This window comes from Acipenser ruthenus, chromosome 14, assembly GCF_902713425.1.
Source record: "Acipenser ruthenus chromosome 14, fAciRut3.2 maternal haplotype, whole genome shotgun sequence".
Classification (NCBI taxonomy): Eukaryota; Metazoa; Chordata; class Actinopteri; order Acipenseriformes; family Acipenseridae; genus Acipenser; species Acipenser ruthenus.
In genome coordinates this window covers 31,379,517-31,401,213 of record NC_081202.1, presented here as the reverse complement: position 1 = coordinate 31,401,213, position 21,697 = coordinate 31,379,517, and the positions used below count along the sequence as shown (strand labels likewise).

At 43.3% G+C, this 21,697-nt stretch overlaps 1 protein-coding gene across 2 annotated transcripts in view; it reads right to left on the bottom strand.

Moving 5' to 3' along the window:
• Positions 1–7,131: 7,131 nt before the first annotated feature.
• Positions 7,132–21,697, bottom strand: part of b4galnt3b (beta-1,4-N-acetyl-galactosaminyl transferase 3b) — a 37,634-nt gene continuing 23,068 nt past the window's right edge. For both annotated transcript variants that reach the window (XM_034033551.3, XM_058986355.1), the window contains 13 exons: positions 19,426–19,501; positions 19,014–19,080; positions 17,470–17,601; positions 17,227–17,339; positions 16,846–16,946; positions 16,314–16,399; positions 14,721–15,606; positions 13,063–13,337; positions 12,613–12,766; positions 12,003–12,075; positions 10,935–11,088; positions 10,333–10,459; positions 7,132–9,479 (listed from right to left, as the gene is read on the bottom strand). In XM_034033551.3, the coding sequence (XP_033889442.3) occupies positions 9,377–9,479; positions 10,333–10,459; positions 10,935–11,088; positions 12,003–12,075; positions 12,613–12,766; positions 13,063–13,337; positions 14,721–15,606; positions 16,314–16,399; positions 16,846–16,946; positions 17,227–17,339; positions 17,470–17,601; positions 19,014–19,080; positions 19,426–19,501 (2,347 nt within the window). In that variant the 3' untranslated portion in view covers positions 7,132–9,376. The remainder of the gene's footprint in view (positions 9,480–10,332; positions 10,460–10,934; positions 11,089–12,002; positions 12,076–12,612; positions 12,767–13,062; positions 13,338–14,720; positions 15,607–16,313; positions 16,400–16,845; positions 16,947–17,226; positions 17,340–17,469; positions 17,602–19,013; positions 19,081–19,425; positions 19,502–21,697) is intronic.

Here is a 21,697-nt window from a genome sequence, read left to right as displayed (position 1 = left end):
AGCTAGCCTCTTTACACAGACTTTTAACAGGGTGAAAACTGGAAAAACAAGTTCTTCCCCCTAATCACCACACCTGCTGTGAGACAAGAACAGAATGCGGAAAAGTACTAGAAATCAATGGCCTCTCTCATAGGAACATTTCTCTTTTGTTTCATCTTCTTGTTTTTTTCTTTTTAAATACATTCATGTAACGGTGTTACAATGGAAATCATTGATTACAAATTACATCACCTATCACTATGGAAAGCAGATAAATATAAAAGCTGATACCTGAAATATGTTTTTTCTTCATTTGTCGCAGTACTTCCAATGAAGTATAGTATAATTAACCCTCATCAGCCATAAATTTTGTGCTGCCATTTTTTTAATTTATAATAATTTACTCCTAGGACTTAAAAATAAATGTTCTTACAGAAAGTTTTGATTGTGGATCAAAATTCAATCTTTTTATAAATTAATTTTTATTGGGTCAAAGATTTTCTGCTTTCTCCACCATGTATTTTGCAGACACATAGTTCATTCTTCTTAGCTATTGACCAAAATACTGACAAAGGTAGTTTTCCAAAAACTAAAACAAATTAAAAAGGCATTTCTCCCCAAAACTGAAAGTGAAACCGCAAAGGTGATTTCCTGAAAATCTGTTGGGTTTCTATAAAAACAAGCATGATTCATGAGGATCACCTGTCAGGTACAGACTCTAAACCTGATGAGCAAGAGGCCAGTGGTAACCATAGTGATGAGGGAGTAAGAAATAACTACACACTATACAAATGGAACATGTAGGCCTTTTACAATAAACACACACCCTGTGTGAGGACGGTCTACACATTGTTCTGTTCCAGTTAGCTCTCATTGTTTCATCAGCCGTTTGTTCCTTTCCATTACGCAACCCTTGCTTATGTGTCCCTTGAAATGGTAAAGATGTGAGAAACTGTCTGTAAACATTGTGTGATTTTCCTGTGTTTAATGTAAGCTCTGAATCAAAGCAGGGTCAATGAACTCCTAAAATCAAGTTGTACATAGCTGGTGCATGCGAGCAAGTTGCAATTACCAGCCTTGTTGTTCGACCTTGCGATGCGTAGCTGTAGCGCTTTGCTGCCTGTGAGAATTTAGCAAAACTTATATCATATTAAGTTGTTCTTAACCACTTCAGCTCCAGGCCATATGCATGTTAAATGAAAGAGCACTTGGAGTACAATGCCCTGTGTACGTCAAGCTTTGCCGTCTATTCTATATATATATATTTTTCCATCTGAACTCTTTGTATACATGCCTGTCAGGAGGTGAGTGGCGTGGGTGACAAAGTGAATGTCCAAACAAAATAGTTGTTATTTTGTGAAACCTTTTTTAATGGGGACTGCAAAACTGCCGTTTTACCTCCATACCACTGCTGAAGTGAAGAAATGCAGATGATAACTGTTAATGTGCTTTGTCTCACACCATGTATCACGCTAGGGAAATAAGACAAAATTTGGTCACGGAAATTACGTTAGCTAGCTGTATATCTGTGCTGTACGAAGTAATTTCTTTGCTCAGAAAAACCAGATCTACACTGACGCCAGCTCAGACCTGCCATCTCTGTACCAGGACAGCTCAGAATACCAGCAGCTGATGCCTTGTGTATGTATTGCATGTGATTTGCTTTGTTCCTCAATAAACTCTTTTGATTGAAACTACCTGAAGAAGACTTGCTTATTATTTTTAAGAAGAAATCTAACCTTACAACGGTGATGGACAAGCAGAGCAAGATGGACCACCTCCAAATGAAGCACCACTGCAGGGTAGAGGAAGAGGATGTGGAAGAGGCCGAGGGAGGGCTAGAGGATGGGGTCGTGGAGTTGTTGTAGCTGCAGGAGATGTGGAACAGCCTCACAGAAATGACATGATTGGATGCAATGGGGAGATACGTAAATGTTTGCCTGCAATGATAATTTTCCGGACAATAGCATAAAATTGCAACAGAGTGAAAATGTGTTAAGTGATGAAAATTATTCCAATGTGAATGTGTTCTGTTTTTATTGTAGGTTTGGAGTCGGGAACCTCCTCCTCAAGAAAGACGCCAGGCACAGGACATCATTCACTCTCCTCCTGGTGTTACTAGAGATGGGCAAGTGACTGCATATGAGCTCTTCATTACTCCTGAAATACTGGATATCATTGTAAGACAAACAAATAGAGAAGCTAGACATGTGTTCAAAGAGAGCAATGATGCACACCCAGAAAACCAGAAACAGTGGACTGAGACAAATATTACTGAAGTGAATATTCATTGGATTTCTGCTACTTGCAGGAGTCAAAAGGTCACCTGGAATCCCCATCTTCCCTTTGTTCACAGCAAAATGGGCGACCCATTTCCTCACCCAACAGGCCAGAAAAAAAAAAAGATTCAAGATTATCCTGAGATTCCTAAGATTTGACAACAAACAGACAAGACAGGAGAGAAGAGCTACTGATAAACTAGCAGCAATCCGTGATGTCAGGGAAATGTTTGTTGACAGTCTCAAGAAGCCCCACATCCCTGGTTCTGACATGACAGTTGATGAGCAGCTTGTCCTGTTCCGAGGGAGGTGTCCTTTCAGACAGTACATGCCCAGTAAACCTGCAAAGTATGGCATCAAAATATGGTGGAACTGTGATGCAGCTACATCCTATCCTTTGAAAGGTGACGTGTATCTAGGCAGTCAACCAGGAGAAAAGAGACAGATAGCAGTTGGAAAAACAGTGGTCACCAACACTGTTTGGCCATGGCTAAACATCGGACGAAGTGTAGTATGTGGCAACTTCTTTACAAGTATACCTGTGGCAGAAGAGTTACTAGAAAGAAATACCACCATTGTTAGAACACTTAGACAGAACAAGCCAGAAATACCAAAAGAAATAAAACCTAGTAACACAAGAGCAGAAAAGAGCACCGTGTTTGGATTTGCTGGCAAACTCACCATGGCATCGCACGCTCCCAAAAAGGGCAAAGCTTTTGTGGTTCTATCAACGCAGCATCATGTTGCCAAAGTTGCAGGTGAGAAGCACAATCCAGATCATAAGGGAAGTGTAGACTAACTTGATCATCTGGTAACATTCTTCACTTGTTGCCGAAACACAAACAGATGACTAATGGTCCTGTTTTACAATACGCTCGACTCAGCTGGAGTGGCTGCCCTGGTTGTGGGACTATGTTTGCAATCAACATGGCTGCAACACAATCCCAGGGGTCGAAGGCGACACTTTCTACTATAGCTGGGAATGAACTCACCCAAGAACAAAGTAGTATTCATCTGCAAAACCCAAGGAGTATTCATCAGCCAGGAGTGAAGCATGCCCTACAGTTGCTGGGCAATGGCCAGCAGGCAGCACCCCCAGCCCAGTTGCATGAAAAATATGTCATCTTTGCCCATGTTCATCAGATAAGAAAGCCTTATCTGAGAAGGTTGTCACATGCATGTGTGCAAAGACCATAGACAAACAACACTTCTTTGAAATGACTGTGTGTAACAGTGTATAGACTGCCACTTAATTTCTCGATAATATCACTATTTATAGTATAATTCACAGGATGAAGATATATGATTAAAAAGAAAAAATATATTTCATATGTGAAATTATTTTGTTTTGAACACAAAATAAATACTAAATTTTGGTCCCAAATATTTATGACTTTACAGTATTTTGTTTAAATATATTTGATATAGCAGACGCAAATAACTACATAACATAAATAAATAATGGAAAATGTGTTTGAATTTCATACTTTGTGTAGTATGCTTTGTAATTCATTTTCTATTAAATCACAGTTCAGCAGTTTTTTCATTTAGCCTTTTAATCTTGTTGCTTGGAGTGCAGGTGGAGGGCATTCCTTTGAAAAGGGGTGGGACTGACAGTGATGTGAACCAATCACATGACAGACAGAGAGTGCAATAGTTAAATCTATTTTTGCTCCTATGATGAGGTTTTAACCAATCACAGGTCAGAATTTCTTAGCACTGTCCAGCCTCTGAAATGACCATTCAGAGTCATATTGTCAGTTTGTGCAACATTGCATTCAGTTACTTTGTAGAGATCTGGAGCTCAAACACAATGAGCTATTTTAAGAGGATACCTTATTTGGCAAAGGTTTAATAATTACTGGTACTGTACTGAACAGTTTTGTTTTCATAATGTTAATACAACAGGAAGCCACGAATATGGCAAGTCTCTTTATTATATTTTATTGAATGTCTGCTTCTCTTTTATTGCAATTTTATTGCATCCACGCATGTGACTTTGTGCCTGGGGACTGGATCATCGACAACATAATCAACTGTGTGGAGAGCAGCTACAAGACCCTGTTTGTGCTCTCGCGGCCCAAGGAGGAGAGGAAACAGCAGGTCTTCTGGGCCAGCCTGAAGAGAATGCTGCAGGAGGGCAATAAGCACATGGTAATGAAGCAAGCAGCAGTGGGGATAGCTGACTTGATGTCCGATCTTGTAATTGATTAAAGTTTCAGCACTTTACTAAGAGTTGCTAAGTGACTTGACAAAGTGGAACGCTTTTAAATCATTTAAATAAATAGCTCAATCTGGGCTAAAATCTCAAAGATATTAACTTCAAAGTGTTATTAGAAATCATGGGTGACTGGTGTGTTTCACCTTTTTGAAAAAATCTTTCAGATGAAAACTTGTAAAAAGCTTTTAGAATCTAGTGCTTTATTTCCTACACAGCTGTAAAATAACCAAAACCTGGGAATTCCTTCCTTTCAATGACTGAACAACATTCATGGTTAGTTCCATATGTGTGCGTGCTAAATTACAATAAGAAGTGCTGTCAATTAAACTGCTGGGCTTTCCAGAATTGTGAGCTACCTGTTGGGCATCCCTGTACTTCTAGCTTAGCCTTTTTAATAATTTAACCAGGAAAGTCCCATCGACTTTATCAAGGGAAACCTGGTCAATTAGGTGGCATTCAATGCAAAAATCACAAATTCAAATGAGCACAACCAATGCCATACAAGTTAATCAAATTACAAGAAACAATTTAGCAGCACCGGCCAAAACAGAGATGTCTCGGCTGCACAGATGAACTCCTTTAAAAAGGTATCAAGACGTTTCAGTTCTTCCTGAAGTTTATTCCAAGACCACGGAGCAAGAAAACTGAATGCCTTTTTCTTTCCAAATTCCGTATGAACTTTAGCAATGCATAACAGTCCGATATCTAAGATTATAAGTACTACTAGAGGTAATTAGAAATCGATTAGGATCGTTTGGGGTTTTGCCAAGGATAGCCTTATAAACAATTTTGTACTGTAGCAGTGCTTCAATCATTGCAAAGGTAAAGAAGTCAGAACAGCCAATCTATATAAATCAAAAGGATGAACAGAATAACCAAGGCTGGTTATAAACCTCAATTCAAGATGGTGCAATGGAGCTTTCTAGTTTGCTCTGAAAAACAGGATTCATGTCTATAAAAATAACACCCAATTTTTTATTCACTAGTTTAAAAACTTTGCCTGAAGGCTGGATCACTGACTATGGCTGATTTATGGCCTGCCTTGTACCACACCATCATATGAAAGAATGAACTTAACAGAGACCCAAAACAAGTCAACGCTTTGCACTACCAAATCTAGGCAGGGTATTTTGGTGCTTTTAAATTACCAAGAAATATGCATTTAAAGCTTGTGAGTGAAAAGTATTTATGGAAGTTCTTTGCTGCGGTGTCTGTGTGCTAACGTCAGTTAATAAGGAAGAACAAATAAATTTTATTATCTTAGAATCAATGGCATTCAAAGACCCACACAAACTGGAAACGTGTATTTCTGCTTTAGCAGGCGTACATTGAGAACACACAATGCTCCATTCACCCATATCAGATGTAAAGTTTTCAATAGTTTTGTTCCAGTATTTCAATTGACGTAAAAAAAAAAAAATGTAGCACCTGCTTGTTTACATTTCATCTGAAAGTTATTAAAATGGGAAACTGTTACTAGAACTTGTTTCTAAGTTAACATGTCACATGTAGCGCCTCTCTTATTGTATAAGAGATGTCATGCAGTCTGCATTCTGTCTGCTCAATCTGTATGAAATGACATCCTTATACATGAATAGACACCCTACACACGTGTCTGCCTGAGCCCACCAGGTGCCTTGCCAGTAGCGTCCGCAGTAACATAATGAGGAGAAACAGTCACTGATGGTTTTGCCTCCTTAACCTGTGGGCGTGCCAGAGCCAATGCTATGCTCCCTCCACAATCTCCAGCAAAGACCGGCAACTTCACACAGCCAGGAACATGCACTCCCCTGATTATATGTCTCACCCTGCACCCTTTACCAGGGGAGACCTCAGGGACCCCTGTGCTCCCGACTGTATGACTCACCCTGCGACTGTGCCTTTACCAGGGAAGACCTCGGGGACCCCTGTGCTCCCCTGACTGTATGACTCACCCTGCGACTGTGCCTTTACCAGGGAAGAACTCGGGGATCCCTGTGCTTCCCTGACTGTATGACTCACCCTGCGACTGTGCCTTTACCAGGGAAGACCTCGGGGACCCCTGTGCTCCCCTGACTGTTTGACTCACCCTGCGACTGTGCCTTTACCAGGGAAGACCTCGGGGACCCCTGTGCTCCCCTGACTGTATGACTCACCCTGCGACTGTGCCTTTACCAGGGGAGACTTTCAGGGACATCATATGCCAAGCACACTGTTGCTTGGAACCCAGCGAGCTCAGTTTAAGGTTTTAAGACAATGAACCTCTAATACAGCAGAAATCTTCTGTTGACTTGCACAAAGGCACATTTCAACCAGACATCTCCTTTGAGATAGAAAAACCCATCCCAGCGTGGAAGAGTGTGATTTAATAAAATTACCTTTGAAACTGACTTCCTGTTTTATTTGTTTAGCCATTCACATTTTGGATTGCATTTTCATTTAAAAACCACAGGACAGTTTCTCTCATACTTCTTTACATGTCCACAGCTCTTCTCTATTACAGTATCTAACGTATTTCCATTTCCTTTGCATAATAAAATCATTTTGAACAGTGGAACTTCTTGAGCCCCGTTTTAATAATACACACTACAGCTGCTTGGATAGTCCCAGGCTGTCAGCCAGTCTCCTTGAAATCCTTAGAACATAGAAAACAAAAACACACAAAACAATGAATCAGTTTATATGACATTTAATTTTAATGCAAATCATGATTGCACACAAATACCCATTTTCACAGAAATTATACATTCCTAAGTACCAAAACTTGGCCCAATGCCACTAAGTATCCATAGAAACAGGTCACTGATACAGAAGAATAACTTCTTGAAGCATCTCTTTAGAGCTAAAACACTCTTTAAAACAAAACAAAAGAAGGTAGCCATGCTGTGTGAGGTGCTGGTCTATACCTGAGAGACTTGAGTGCTGTTCCTTGAAGCTGCTGCCCCAACACTCCCCTCTCACCCAGCCCGATTGCAATGCTGCTGCTGCCCCCACACTCCCCTCTCACCCAGCCCTTGACTGCAATGAAGCTGCTGAAAGAGCAGACATTTGGGAATCAAAGAGCCTGCTTCAAATGGGTTCCTGTAGGTATGGATGATTCCTGCAGAAAACAGCCATGCTGTGAGATTCAGGTCTTGGCTGTATCGGCTACATCTCTTTAAACCTCAGCAGAGACTGCGGATCATACAACCCAAGGCTTTTCAATTAATTGTATTAACATTTTTTAGCTGCATTATCACAGCCCCCTTTCATTGTACTGAACATCTTTTGGTTTTTTGGTCTTTTTATTGTAATTTAACCATTTAGTTTGGGAAATGCAGATTTAGTGAATTCCACAATACTGATCAGTTCCTGTGCTGTGGGTCACGTGGTCCAATTGCTGCTGGACTATTTGCAGAGAACCAAGTGCACAGGAAGTAAATCTATAGTTGTGCATTTGAAAAACCGCCCATTTTAACTTTATCCTGTGCTTAATCAAAGGGAGTAGTGCATCTTCACATCAAGTGTTTTCATAAATGACTGTTCTTAAAAAAAATTAAATACAAAAACATATTATATAGTGTTTATTTTGTTACACATCATATTAATATATGTCCACGGCTACAGCACAGTCTCTGGAGAGCCGAGGTCATCTGGACAGGCAAAGTGCAGGGAACAGCCTCTCCTCTCGGGGGCGACACATTCACTGAGAAACTGACACCCATGTAGCGCTGCACCAACCAATCGTTCGATTATTAAGCTCTGCATTGAAACCAGGTGCGGGTCATTGTGGGCTTATTTAGCATTTCAAACACGTGAAAAACAGCTGCTTTGGTTCGTGATGATGACTGCTTCTCTTAGACTGTAGAGAACAGCGATCCACACAAACCCAAGCAGCTGTTTCTTCAATTGTTTCAGTCAGTTTGTCCCGTTCTACACCCATTAGACTTGCTCCCAGTTCAGTACTACTAGCAGCACAATTCATTAGAAAGGAGCATGCACTTGTAGTCTATATCTAGGTGTAAACAGTGCCAGTACCTTAACAGGACCTCGGTGTTCATGTAGGAAACTGTGATGGTGCAACAAAATCTCCTGCAGAATTCTGAGCATTCATGTTAAAATAAAACTTCTGAGAGACCGACAACCATCACAAAGCAGTTAGAAAGTGAACCCAAATAAATGTTCTTGTGCCGTCACCTCCTTCCTATCTCTCCTCATTTTCAAGTATTCACCTTGAGCAACACTGAGCCCTCTTAACGACCCAGAGAAGACCCTGGGCTTCTGCATTTCCACCAGAGTCCAATGTGTTCACTCAGCTTCCAGGTTGTGCTGTAACTCAGTCAAATAGGCAGAGTCCAGATTCTCCAGCTGGGTCTGCCAGCTCCCAGTTTTCCCAGTACTCCCCTGCAAAACAGTACACCTGCCACCAGTGCACCCCATCTATAGACGAGTTGAGAGCAACATTGTGTTTTTGCAAGGTTGAATCTGCAGTCTAAAATGGCTCATAGCAGCCAGCTCCCAAAGGCTGACTACGAGACACTTGGAAACCAGGCCTCTGTGCTTCGAGGTTCATCTGCATTTACAACTGCACCCCGAAATACAATAAAAAAATAAATAGAAAACAATGAGACACCCACCTCAAAGCACTCTCAGTTCATTCAGTAAGAGCTGCCTGCTCTCCTTGCTCAGTTATTCAGTAGTGTAGGTTCATACAGTCGTGTCCTCTCTGCTCTCAGTTCATTCAGTAAGAGCTGCCTGCTCTCCTCGCTCAGTTATTCAGTAGTGTAGGTTCATACAGTCATGCCCTCTCTGTTCTCAGTTCATTCAGTAACAGCTGCCTGCTCTCCTAGCTCAGTTATTCAGTAGTGTAGGTTCATACAGTTGTCTCCTCTCTGCTCTCAGTTCATTCAGAGGGGTTCCTCAGTCTGGTTTCCCTCAGTCAGGATCGTACTCTCCGGTTCCACATCCCCCTCTTGCTGTGGAAGTGATGGAAGAACTTTCTCAGGTAAATCCGCTCCACGTCCAGCCCTGCCTGTACAATCCTGCAGGAGAGAGAGAGAGAGAGAGAGAGAGAGAGAGAGAGAGAGAGAGAGAGAGAGAGAGAGAGAGAGAGAGAGAGAGAGAGAGAGAGAGAGAGAGAGAGAGAGAGAGAGAGAGAGAGAGAGAGAGAGAGAGAGAGAGAGAAAGAAAGAGAATCAACCCAGAGACCAAACAGAAATATTCAAATACAGACTCTGAGCTTTGGCTGGAAAGAATATCACTTATACTTCGACTGATGAAACTATAACAATTTTGCATAGCTTGCAGGAGCTGAAATGCAGTTGTTTTGCAGGAATCATGGGGCGCAGGTGTGGACAGGAAGCATGGGGCGCAGGCGTGGACAGGAAGCATGGGGCGCAGGCGTGGACAGGAAGCATGGGGCGCAGGCGTGGACAGGATTTGCATGACTTTTTGTGTGTGGTTGAGGCCTGAACCAAGGCCGAATGTGTGCGAGTGAACATTAGTGTCATTTTTCTAACACAACTCCTATGGTATTACAGAGCCAATGACGCCATCACCACAGCGCTTTATAACCTGTTCCATGATATACAGGGACAGCACTGTGTACCGTACATACCATTATATATAGATGACCAAACATTACATTTACAAAAGAACTTTGGTGCTTCACGGGTCATAAAGGTCTTTGTTCCAGTGTTCCTGGATGACAACTGCACTAAAGGAAAACCTGCACTGCAGCCTCGACTGAATTAGACTGCAAGCTCTGTAGAAGCGAATGGATTGACACTCAAGCTCTGTATGAAGTCAATGAATTGATACTCAAGCTCTGTATGAAGTGAATGGATTGACACTCTCCACACTGTATTCCTGTGCTGTCTCGCTCTCGCTGGTTACCTGTCCAGCAGCTCCCAGTCTTCTCCCCCCCAGCGATCCCGGAATTCCCTGGTGTTCATCCCACCCACAGAGTCCAGATCCGACTTGTAGAGTCCCAGCAATCCAAATCCATTCACCTCCCAGTAACCTGCAAGCAGAGTGGACACAGCCGCTTACTTTACTGACCCTCTGCCCCCTGCTTGTGCAATGGGACAAAAACATCAGCCTCACACGTGGGGCTCTATCTTAATGATCTAAACAGTGACGGAGCTAAACACTGCCGCTTGAACTCTCTAATGACCAGTCTAGTGTTTTCCTCCCACTGACACACTTCACTACATATTAGGAAGACAGTGAAAGATCTGGTTTAGATTTAAAATTCAGATCATAAAAACGAAGACACATTTTATTACAGCAATACAACCCAGGGATGGGAATAAGACTCCTGTTGCACAGCAGTTTCACCCATTTCAGGTTTTACAACGACCGTGATTAGCCACAGTGTATAGGTAACAAGCTCAGGTGTGTCTCATTGAACTCCTTGTAAAACCAGGAACGGATCAGGCTGCTCTACAATGGGAGTCCTGTTTCCAGCCCTGATGAGTGTGTGTGGTGCACAGTACCGTCTGGCTCCTGTGGAGAGGCCCCGCAGTCCATGCGTAGGACAATGGGGGCGAAGACCAGCCTGCCCTCCACACAGTGCTTGCGGATGCTGTCGAGGATGGAGGCGGGGAAGTGGATGTGAAGATCACACAGGAACACAATACTGCTGTTGTCCTGAGAGCAAAACACAGAGAGAGAGCGTGAGAGACGAGATTGAAGCCCAGGCCTCCCCACTGTAAGGGGCTGAGTTGTACACTAGAAATACAAAACCAGAGCCGTCAGTATCACTGAAAACAAACCCCCCTGATCTGCTGCACATCCACGGTATGCATAGGCCTTCCCTTAGAAAATGTTATTAGGCAGTTTTCCTATGGATCCCTATGCATTTACCATAGGGTTACCAGTTTGCTTTACCATGCATTCTCTGTACTTTATTACAGTTTGCTATGCTTTTACTACGGGAATATTTTATAAGGGTTAGTTTACTATATATATATATATATATATATATATATATATATATATATATATATATATATATATATATATATATATGGCAATTAATATGCTTTACTATACCTCTCTGTGCTTTGCTTGGCTATGCTACACCATGCTTTCACTGTGCTTTATCACACACTGCTGCGCTTTTGCTGTGGGAAACCATATACAATTCTAGTCGGATACTGAAGAATGTCCTCAACCATGAGTAGATAACGAGTTCCCCAGATATTTTTAAATAGATTTCTCTAGATAGTGTATAAAGGGGAAGTCATAATTAACAATTGTGCACGGTTTTCAATTCTCCTTTACTGTTGACATTACTGAACTGACCCCTGGTGATCAAACAGTGCATCACAGCATGTTATCCTCCAGTTTTGATGATGTTCCAGCAATGTTGCAGAAATTACCAATCACCCTGCTTTTAAAAAGTGTAACAGGGCACACCTACTGTACAGAGCTGATGTTTCAATATTAATAATAGAGGGGAGTTCTGAACCCCAGGACTGGGTGCAGCAGGGCTAGTGCATTGCCGTCACATTGCCCCCACTTTTCCCCCCTGGCTGGTGATTCCCGCCCCTTTCTCCTACCTGGATGAGATTGATGCCCGCCTGGAGGCCCGCAGAGCGTTCGAAGTTCCCCCCCAGCTTGACATACTGGAACCTGCAGCAGACAAACCAGTAACACCAGTTACAGTCGCATTCAGGGGAAAGCAACACAGTACAGAGACTCAGTTCAGAGGACAGTGCAGCATTCAGCATTCCAGTTCAGCTATAAAACAGGTCTTGGGCCTTCCTCGAGGAACAAGATGTTACACTGTGTGTGTGTGTGTGTGTGTGTGTGTGTGTGTGTGTGTGTGTGTGTGTGAGAAGAGCCCACGGAGAACACTGTTAAGGGAGTCGTTTCGCTGAGCTGCTCACAGTGGCTCAGTTACTTCACTTGATAACCAGTTTGAGTGCAGTCTTACAATGAAACTGAATGAAGCAAGTGCTGTGAGTGAACACAAGATCAGAGTGCGGTTACCATTTCCAGGTCTCCATACAGGTCTGCGGTGCCGGGAAGCAACTTGTTAGACGTGACGCTTTCAATCAATTTCTAAATATTTTACTTCAATCAGAATGGATGGGATACAGTTGCTTGGATTCTGCACTCCGCAGATCTCTGGAAACATCTTGAGGAGCTGCCCTGTGGTTCCTGTACCTGGGCAGTGCTGCTCGTCTCAGTGCCCTCTCCACATCCATGTCAGTGCTGCTGTAGTCAGTGATGATCACGTTGAAGTTCTCGTCCCCAGTCTCTCTGTACAGCTCCTCCATGTCTGTGATGAACTGCTGCACCCAGCGAGCCTGGTCCTTCACTGTGAGGAGAGAAACACATTCAGCAGCTCCCCCCTCACACCTTCCTTCTGCTTCTCCGGCTACATCTGTCCTTGTCTCTGAATTTCCCCCCCATTCCTGTCTCTCCCACCCACTCTAGCTCCTCCCTCTGCCTCAGCCCCTCCCCCTGCCTCAATCCCACACCCTGCTCCACCCCCTACCTTGTTGCTAGGAGGTTTAACTGGATAGAAAGTCAGAGGCAATGACACCCTCACTCAAACACAGTCTGCAGTGTAAGATTTGCAGGCGGCAGTGTGAGAGGCCGCAGCTCGCTGACCTGGCACAATGAAGTGGACCATGACCTCGTTCCTGCGGGTCAGTCCCAGCGGCCGGCATAGCAGCGGCTCTCTGGGGGGCGGGGGGTTGGGGTGGGGGCGGAGCCGAGGGGAGCCCCCACGGGCCAGGGGCAGGGGGTTCAAAGCAAAGACGAACTGCGAGAGGCGCACCATCCGTGCCCCACCCTCCAGCAGCTCCAAATCCAGCAGGTAGCGGCTGCCCTGGACTGCGTCGAGGCGCTTCTCCACATTCACAACACGCTTCAGAGAGTAGAGCCTGGGAGAGGAGAGAGGGGTCAGAACACTGAAATACCAATACATGAACACAGGACAGGGAGTAGAGCCTGGGCGAGGAGAGAGGGGTCAGAACACAAAACACGAATACATGAATAAAGACTCCCATTGCATAGCAGTTTGATCCATTCCTGGTTTCGCTATGCGTTTAGTAAGACACACATGAGCTTGTTACCTGTACACTGGGGCAAATCAAGCTGTTAGTAAAACCTAGAATGGGTGACACTGCTACGCTATAAGACAGGGGTAGTCAATCGGTGGACCGCGGTCTGAATCCGGACCGTCCAAACATTTTAACTGGGCCGCCAAGTCATATGCCAATCTGTGTTTTTACTTGCATTCACACTGGAAATGCTGTGAATTTTTCAGTCAACGTGGTTCTTATGAGAGTGTGGTGCGCAAGGTGTTGCTGTGATATTAAGTAGCAGAGAACAGTGAACAGCATGAATTAAACAAAATGTGAAACAGTATTAGAAGATCAAATAAAGTGAAACTGCGTGCGTTGGCTGCTGTCGCCAAGTTTGCAAGAGTCAACCTTTCCCATCTCTATGGCTAATAAGGCTCTCCAAGCCGATAATATAATGTAAAATATAATGTAAAATATAATATAATGTTTTTTAAAAAACGTGTATTTGTGTTATTCTGGAGAAAAGCGCACAATATTTAAGCGATATGCGTGTGGGTATTTGTTCTCCAAGATGAACATTATTAATATTATTAGCGTTCTGTTTTGACTGATGCACCTCTACTTGCTCTTATTGAGCTCACCTGTAACTCAAGCCCCTTAAGGACCTACCACATCTCCCACTTAAATTACTGCGAGTAATAGCCGATTACAAATGAATTGAATGTAAAAGTACTATATTTATTATTTCTAAGGTTTTTATATTTATATTTGAATTCTCTTGAAAAAGAGAAAGCACAGTCATTTTTCAATTTTTTTTCTTTCTTGTGCTTCACTTTTGTTTTTGAAATAGTGAAACACAAAGCTTGGGTCTGCAAACACAGAAACATATAAGAATACAGCAGTTATTTCTATAGTTCTATAGTTCTATAGTTTTATTCTATAGTTTTAGCAGGGAAATAACTCATGTTGAAACAAATCAGCAAAAAAGGCAGACTAGTGAAAAAGTCATTTTGATTACTAAAAAGCAAAAAAAAAAGAGAAGAACCAACAACATGTGTAATAATTATAAATTGTGTTTGTTTGAGAGTAAAATGTGCTCTGGACCTTCACCTTGCTGTAACTAAGAATTTTGGACCTTCACATAAAATAACTGACTACCCCTGCTATAGGAGTTATTTCCATTCCCATCAGTCTGATTTCCATCCCTACCCCCATTAACCCACCCCCACCCCCCCGTACCCCTTGTTCCTGGCGTTCAGCTTCTCCATGTAGCTCCGCACCACCCCCAGGGCCTCAGTCTCGCTCAGGACCAGGTTCCCGGACACGTTGCAGTGCAGGTCCATCCAGTCCGAGCGTTGGCCGGCGAAGTCCAGTTTCTTCACATCGAAGGTCTGCTCCCAGTCCACAGCCTGGTCGTAGAAAGCCGGGTTGATAAACAGCTCATTCCTGTAATCCTCCTGCTCCCAGTCCCCCTGCAGCAGGAGAATCTCCTGGTGCTTTCCAGCGGCCCCTCTCTTTACCATCTTCTGCCCGGTCTGCAGACTGCGCGCCCTGGCTGTGGGAGCGAGATCCTTGTACTTGAGCCTCAGATTTACAGGAATCGGGGTGGGTTTCACCCCTGGTGCTGCTGCTGTTCTCCTGCGACGCTTGTTTTGGGTTGGGACCCCCTCTCCCCTCACAGAGTGGAGCTTACTCCTGCGCTTGGAGGTGTAGTCATCAAAATCATCTCCGTAATCCACATGCTTCACTGACTTGAGTCTCTCCTCTTTCACTGCCTCCTGCACCCCCTCTCTCTGCTTCACACCACCTCTCCTCCTCACCCCCTCCCCCTGCCTCACCCTTGTCCTCTGCCTTGGCCTCACTGCCTTCTGTTCTTGCTTTTCCACCTCCACCTGTCTCTCTCCCTTCCTCTGCCTCTCCAGCTCCGCCTCCTTTTCACGCTGGCCCTGAATCCTCTGCCCAAGCCCCAGACTCTGCCTCTCCCCCCCTCTCTCCCTTTCTAGCTCCCCCTGCTTCACATCCTGGCCCTGAATCCTCTCCCCCTCTCTTTCCCTCTCCAACCTCTCCAGGACCTCCTGATCTACATATTCAAACAGCTGCTCCTCTGAGTCCGGCAGGATTCCTCCTGCAGAGCCAGAAAATAAAATTAATAATAGAAAAAAAACTTGCAATCGTAAGAAAAGGCAAGAAATTAAACATTACACAAAATACAGATGTAGACAGTAGTGTCCCTTAGGTAACATGACTTGAGTGTATTAGTAACAATAAAAGATGCAGAATGTGGAATGCAGAACAGCAGTAAAGCCAGCGGCTGCAGTTTGCTCAGAACAGGACCATGCAGGGCTGGCATAAACTCACTCAGGTCACATGCTGCGGCTTATCCAGCCCATGTAGAGTGATGAATACTGTACTGGTGCAGAACAGGTGGCTACGTGTGGATATATCATTTACTCTCTACAGGATTTCTGTAACCAATCAAAAGCCACCATGAGAAGCCCTCCATTAGAGAGCTGTTACATTTTAAGATACAGCATTAATGTGGCTGAGTCTCCATGCACTCAACACTGATATGTGTCTAGAACAGACTTTGAATACATATTAAATAAAGAACCTCACACTGCACACACCTTACTGTATAACCACTCCAGCTGATCTCTAGACAGTATCTGACATGCACACACAGCGATTCAGAACTCGTGCAACACAGTCGGAGCATCATGAACTTTATGCCAGCCCGGTAACATAAGAACTCTGTGAATAATACAGCTTCGAGTAACTGTCTGAGGAGTATATTACACAGAGTACGGGGCAGCACCCCTTCAAAATCCTAACCTGGGCCCTCCCAGCCCGGCCAGCTCACTCTCCGCTGCTTTGGACGCATTGGAGGATCCATCCTCATGAATCTGGAAAATCCTGATCTGCAGGACCAAGCACAGAGACACCTCTGTTCAGAGAAACACAGAGCACTGCTGAAATAGAACATGGAACGAGAGCACTGCCTTGTGGTGATGAACAGTAATGCATCTCAAAGAATCCACACTGCTCAATACGAATGCATGCAGCCAACACAACAGCAGGTAGAAGCTTAAAAAAATAAAAATAAGATAGAATTATAATAATACTATTATATATTGTATTGAGATGGGCTGTGTGTACAAACCTTAACGTCTCCATATTCAGAATATAATAAAACCTAATTTCAACACTGCAGAGCGCTCTAGTAGGACAGGAAAGAGAACTCCACTCAACACTGCAGAGCTGTAAACTCATCAGTCCCTACATGTGTACCTGACAATGCTCATTGCGTCCTGCACTCCCTGTCACACTCTGTACTCTCCCTCTAACATTCAGAATCACACAGTACCTGTCTGAATGATAGCCGTCCCCGTGATAGAAGCACTTGTTTTCAGCCTCCATGTGTGTGAGTCTGGTGTAGTCGTTTGGGTAAACGTATGACAGATGCACCTGAGGAATCACAGAACAGAGGAGAGAGGAGAGATTATATAGAGCACATCTCAACCCTGACCTGAGCACCCCCTGCCTGCCTGCCTGCCTGCCTGCCTTCCATTCAGTCCGGGGCCTCTCTCAAGCAGACACCGACAACCCTGTCGAGTTGTGTGGTGCTTCTTACATCCACTAGGGGCAAGGGAACAGGTGAATGGGAGCTATCCAGTATACCAGCTATACTTTGCAGGTTGGACCGAAACAGGAGAAACGTGCCGAGCAGAGCAGAGTTTGTACTTACAAAGTGCAACCCTTGGTAGCGCATCAGCGGGGAGCCCGGACTCAGGAGGTAGCTGGGGCTGTAGATACAGTCAGGGAGGACTTGCTCCAGGTGGGACTCTTTAATGAAAGGGACTAACGAGGGAGAGACAGAGAGAGAGAGAGAGAGAGAGAGAGAGAGAGAGGAAAATCAAATGCAAGTGAACCCCAAAAGTCTGATTATTGGCCATGCTGTGCTGCCAGTGCTCCTCTCTCAGGGACTCACGCAGGTGGAAGGAGTCCCGTGGGTCTGGCTTTAGCATCTCCGCGGTGTGAGTGGAGTGCCAGACGGCTCTGCGGTGACTGGCAGGGGACTGGGGGATGTGCAGCACCTCATCCAGCAGCAGAGAGGATTCGTCTACAAAGCGGAGAGCAGAGAGCAAACACTGAATCTCTGAGCCCTGCATCTCTCTCTATGTATGGACTGCACCCCAGAGCCCTGCATCTCTCTCTCTGTAAGGACTGCACCCCAGAGCCCTGCATCTCTATCTGTATGGACTGCACCCCAGAGCCCTGCATCTCTCTCTCTGTATTATTATTATTATTTATTTCTTAGTAGACGCCCTTATCCAGGGCGACTTACAATTGTTACAAGATATCACATTATTTTTACATACAATTACATTATTTTTTTTTACATACAATTACCCATTTATACAGTTGGGTTTTTACTGGAGCAATCTAGGTAAAGTACCTTGCTCAAGGGTACAGCAGCAGTGTCCCCCACTGGGGATTGAACCCACAACCCTCCGCTCAAGAGTCCAGAGCCCTAACCACTACTCCACACTGCTGCCCTATCGGACTGCACCCCAGAGCCCTGCATCTCTCTCTCTGTATGGACTGCACCCCAGAACCCTGCATCTCTCTCTCTCTGTATGGACTGCACCCCAGAGCCCTGCATCTCTCTCTCTGTATGGACTACACCCCAGAGCCCTGCATCTCTATCTCTGTATGGACTGCACCCTGGTGCCCTGCATCTCTCTCTCTGTATGGACTGCACCCCACATACTGTTCACATCCCTAACCATCTCCCTGCAGCATTTCCAGCAGGATCACAGATGCCCCTTTAATGGATTGCTAACTCAAGCATTTCAAATCCATTGGATTAACTATTTTGGTTGTTCTCTTGTTGACATTATCAAGACATTTCAATTTAAAAGCTAGTGATAAACAGCTGCAAACTGGCACCTTTACTGTAGAACAAATGGTTTCATTGCATTTGAATGGATTGTATACCAGAAAGCAGCAGCAACTCTCTATGCATAGCATTGTCTTTGAGATCTCTGCATATTCCAGATTCAAGAATACAATACGTGCAAAGAACCAAGAGAGCAACAGCAGAAAAGAGAGACCAGCCATGAAGTTAACCTAGGCTGGTGAAGTTAATCTATAGGACTGCAGCACATTTATTTACATTAAATGTACATAGTGAACTGGATAGTAGAAATCAGTACCTTCATATGCTTGACTAGGCAAAATTCAGTTTGGTAAACCTGAAAAAATTGTTTGGTAAAAACTGGTTAAAATGAGCTTTGCGTTCACTGTAGGAGTTTGAAGAGCTTACAAATGCTGCATCATTCTATACAGTGACTTGCAGCCTCCTGAGTGCATCTATCTGAATTGCAAGTGTGTGTGTGTGTTTGCGTAGCCTGCGCCGAGCTGCACTATATTGGGAGTGGAACTGACTCCAGCAGTAATCCGAGCCCAGCCTTTCTGTTCTAAATCCTCCCCGATTCCCATTGCACTGCAACCCAGAGCGACAGAACTTACTAGTGTAGAGTGACAGAGACCTGGAAGAGATCAGTGTGAACTGGGAGCCTGCTTGCCTCAGCCTCCACTGAAAAGAAAAGAAAACGCAGGTCAGTCTGAGCAAACCTAACAGACCAAACACAACAAATCTATTCACTCCAATATGGCATTAGCTGTTAACTCATTAAGTGCCATTGTCTTCATTTGAGGACGTGTCATTTTTTAGAGCATTTTTAACTGGCATATTTTAAGCATATCAACCTGTTATTTTAATTCTCTAACTATATTGCTGTGAGAACTTACTCTAATTTTGGGAACCCATAAAAAGGTAAATGTAATGTAGCAAATTAAATAAATCCAGCTTGTGTTCTGATTTTTCAAAGAGCAATGAATTTGGTACTCAGTGGGTTAAGCTGTTTCATTGAATGCTCACTGCCACTTCCACATGGTCTGTGCCTCCTCCGTCCTGCTTGTGGAGCACTTCGAAGTAGTACCTCTTCATCGACAGGCTGGGAAGAGAGGAGAGGAGAGATAGACTACAGACTCAGATCTCGGTGGTAACAGCAATGCAGACTACAGGTTTTAATGTTTTTGTCTTGCTGTTGGTTTGTATTGTAAACGTTGTTTTGTTTCAGGGGGTGGGCTGTCATTACAATTCCATATGGGACTTTCAGGATAGCGTGACGATTAACTCTCAGCTCTGCAGAATAGTACAGAGGTCTAGGAAACAACTCCACTTTCATAGTATTTATTTATTTCATTAGAAGAAACTGACATTTTTAGTATTTCTGTTGTCCAAGTACTGAGGTAGCTGGTCTACATAGATACTGTGTTTATATCAAACCTTCTGCATCAGGCTACATAGTATTCAGGCAACAATCAATATACAGGATGATTAGAAAGTCGAAGATGAATGCACCTCTCATAGTGTTGAAGTTGCAAACTTTGTCCGACTTCAGACCCAAATTGTATTTTAATCTACAAAAAATCTGAATTCAAATATAAAAAATCAAGCAAAGAACGAACAGACCAGTGAATATGCTGCTAATACAAATCTGAGATAAGAACACTGGCCATCCCTCTTTCAAACGTGCAGTTACTTGTGCTAAGTAAACAAGACAGGCTATTCATTAGAAAACATTGGGGGTCTCAATTACACATGTGCATACTAAGTAATTACATTGCAACTACACAGCCCTTCTACACTGTGCAGCACAGTGCAGTTACACTGCCATCCCTCAATTACATAATAACTACACAACGCTTCTACACTGTGCAATTACAAGGTGATTATTTGGGTAACACTTTACATTAGGTGTTACCAAGTACTGTGCAGTTACTTGGTAAATACACGTGTGTGTATATATATATATATATATATATATATATATATATATATACACACACACACACACAATTACAATGTTATTATGCATAGATATATTGTACTCAACGTGTAAATCAGAAAAGGGTTAAGGTTAGGTTTACAGTTCTGGTTATATCATGCAAAATAATTTACACATTAAGTACATTGTAACTAATAACATTATACTTATGTGCAAGTACACATATATTTGCTAAGTAATTACTATGTAAATACACAGTAATTAGAGACACTTAATGTAGAGTGTTACGTTTCTTTGCAATCCCTCATAGTTGCATTGTAACAGCAGAGATGGAAATAAGTCTTCCATTGCAAAGCAGTTTGATCTACTCCGGGTTTTATTAAAGGAATAATGCACGACAGGGTGTGTGTTGTGCTGGGATAACATCACACCTGGGGTGGATGGACACGAGGCCGCAGGCATAACACACAACCTGGAGTGCATTATTCCTATGATACAATGGCTCACACTAAAAAAAAATATCAAGACTCATTTCATGTTTAAAAGTGATTTTATTAGACAAATGTGGAAATAACATTCAGCCTCATAAAATAGTTCCTGTTTTCCCATTTCAACTGTAGTAAAGTATTAACTATGACGTTCTAAAGTGTTATTTCTTTTGAAAGTGGGTTAATAACAATAGGACTTCAAGTTTCTGTATGTATGCTATGAACACATTGTTGGCAGAGTTGAACTCTGCATGTGACATTACATAAATGTTACAGCTCAGGGGCGGTTCATTTAAGTGTCTGTTTAAACCCACTCTGAGCCCCAGGTAACTGCTTATGCCATATGGCTCTCCAGAGCTATTTCTGACAGAGGCATAACATTGTAGTAGAACTGTATTAAGGTGTTCTATAGTGACTGTTTAAGTCTATATTTGTGTTACTCTCACTCACCCAGTCATAAAAAACTTTGACTGCCCAGTTGGTTTGTCATTTCGTTGATGCTTCATTTTTGTCAGATTCTTGTCTAGTCACTCAGAGTCGATCTCTAGGTATCTTTTTTTAATTTATTTTTTCTCTCATTGAGAGGTGCTGTCTGGTCTAATGGCTGCTCTGTGTTTGAATGGTCTTTGACAAATGAGGTTTCCACAGTTGTCATGTTGTTTGAGGTAAAATTCACTTCAGGAATTGTGTAATTTATTCTGTGTTATTGACATTTGTGGCGGATTGATATGTCTGTCTAGGTTATCAGTAAGGAGGTTGCTGGTACTAGATCCGTGATGTTCTGCTGGGATAACATAATGGGTCGAGTGCAAGGCTGACCAATCAGATCTCAGCTATGCAATAGGAGACTGATTTCCATCCCTGTATCAGC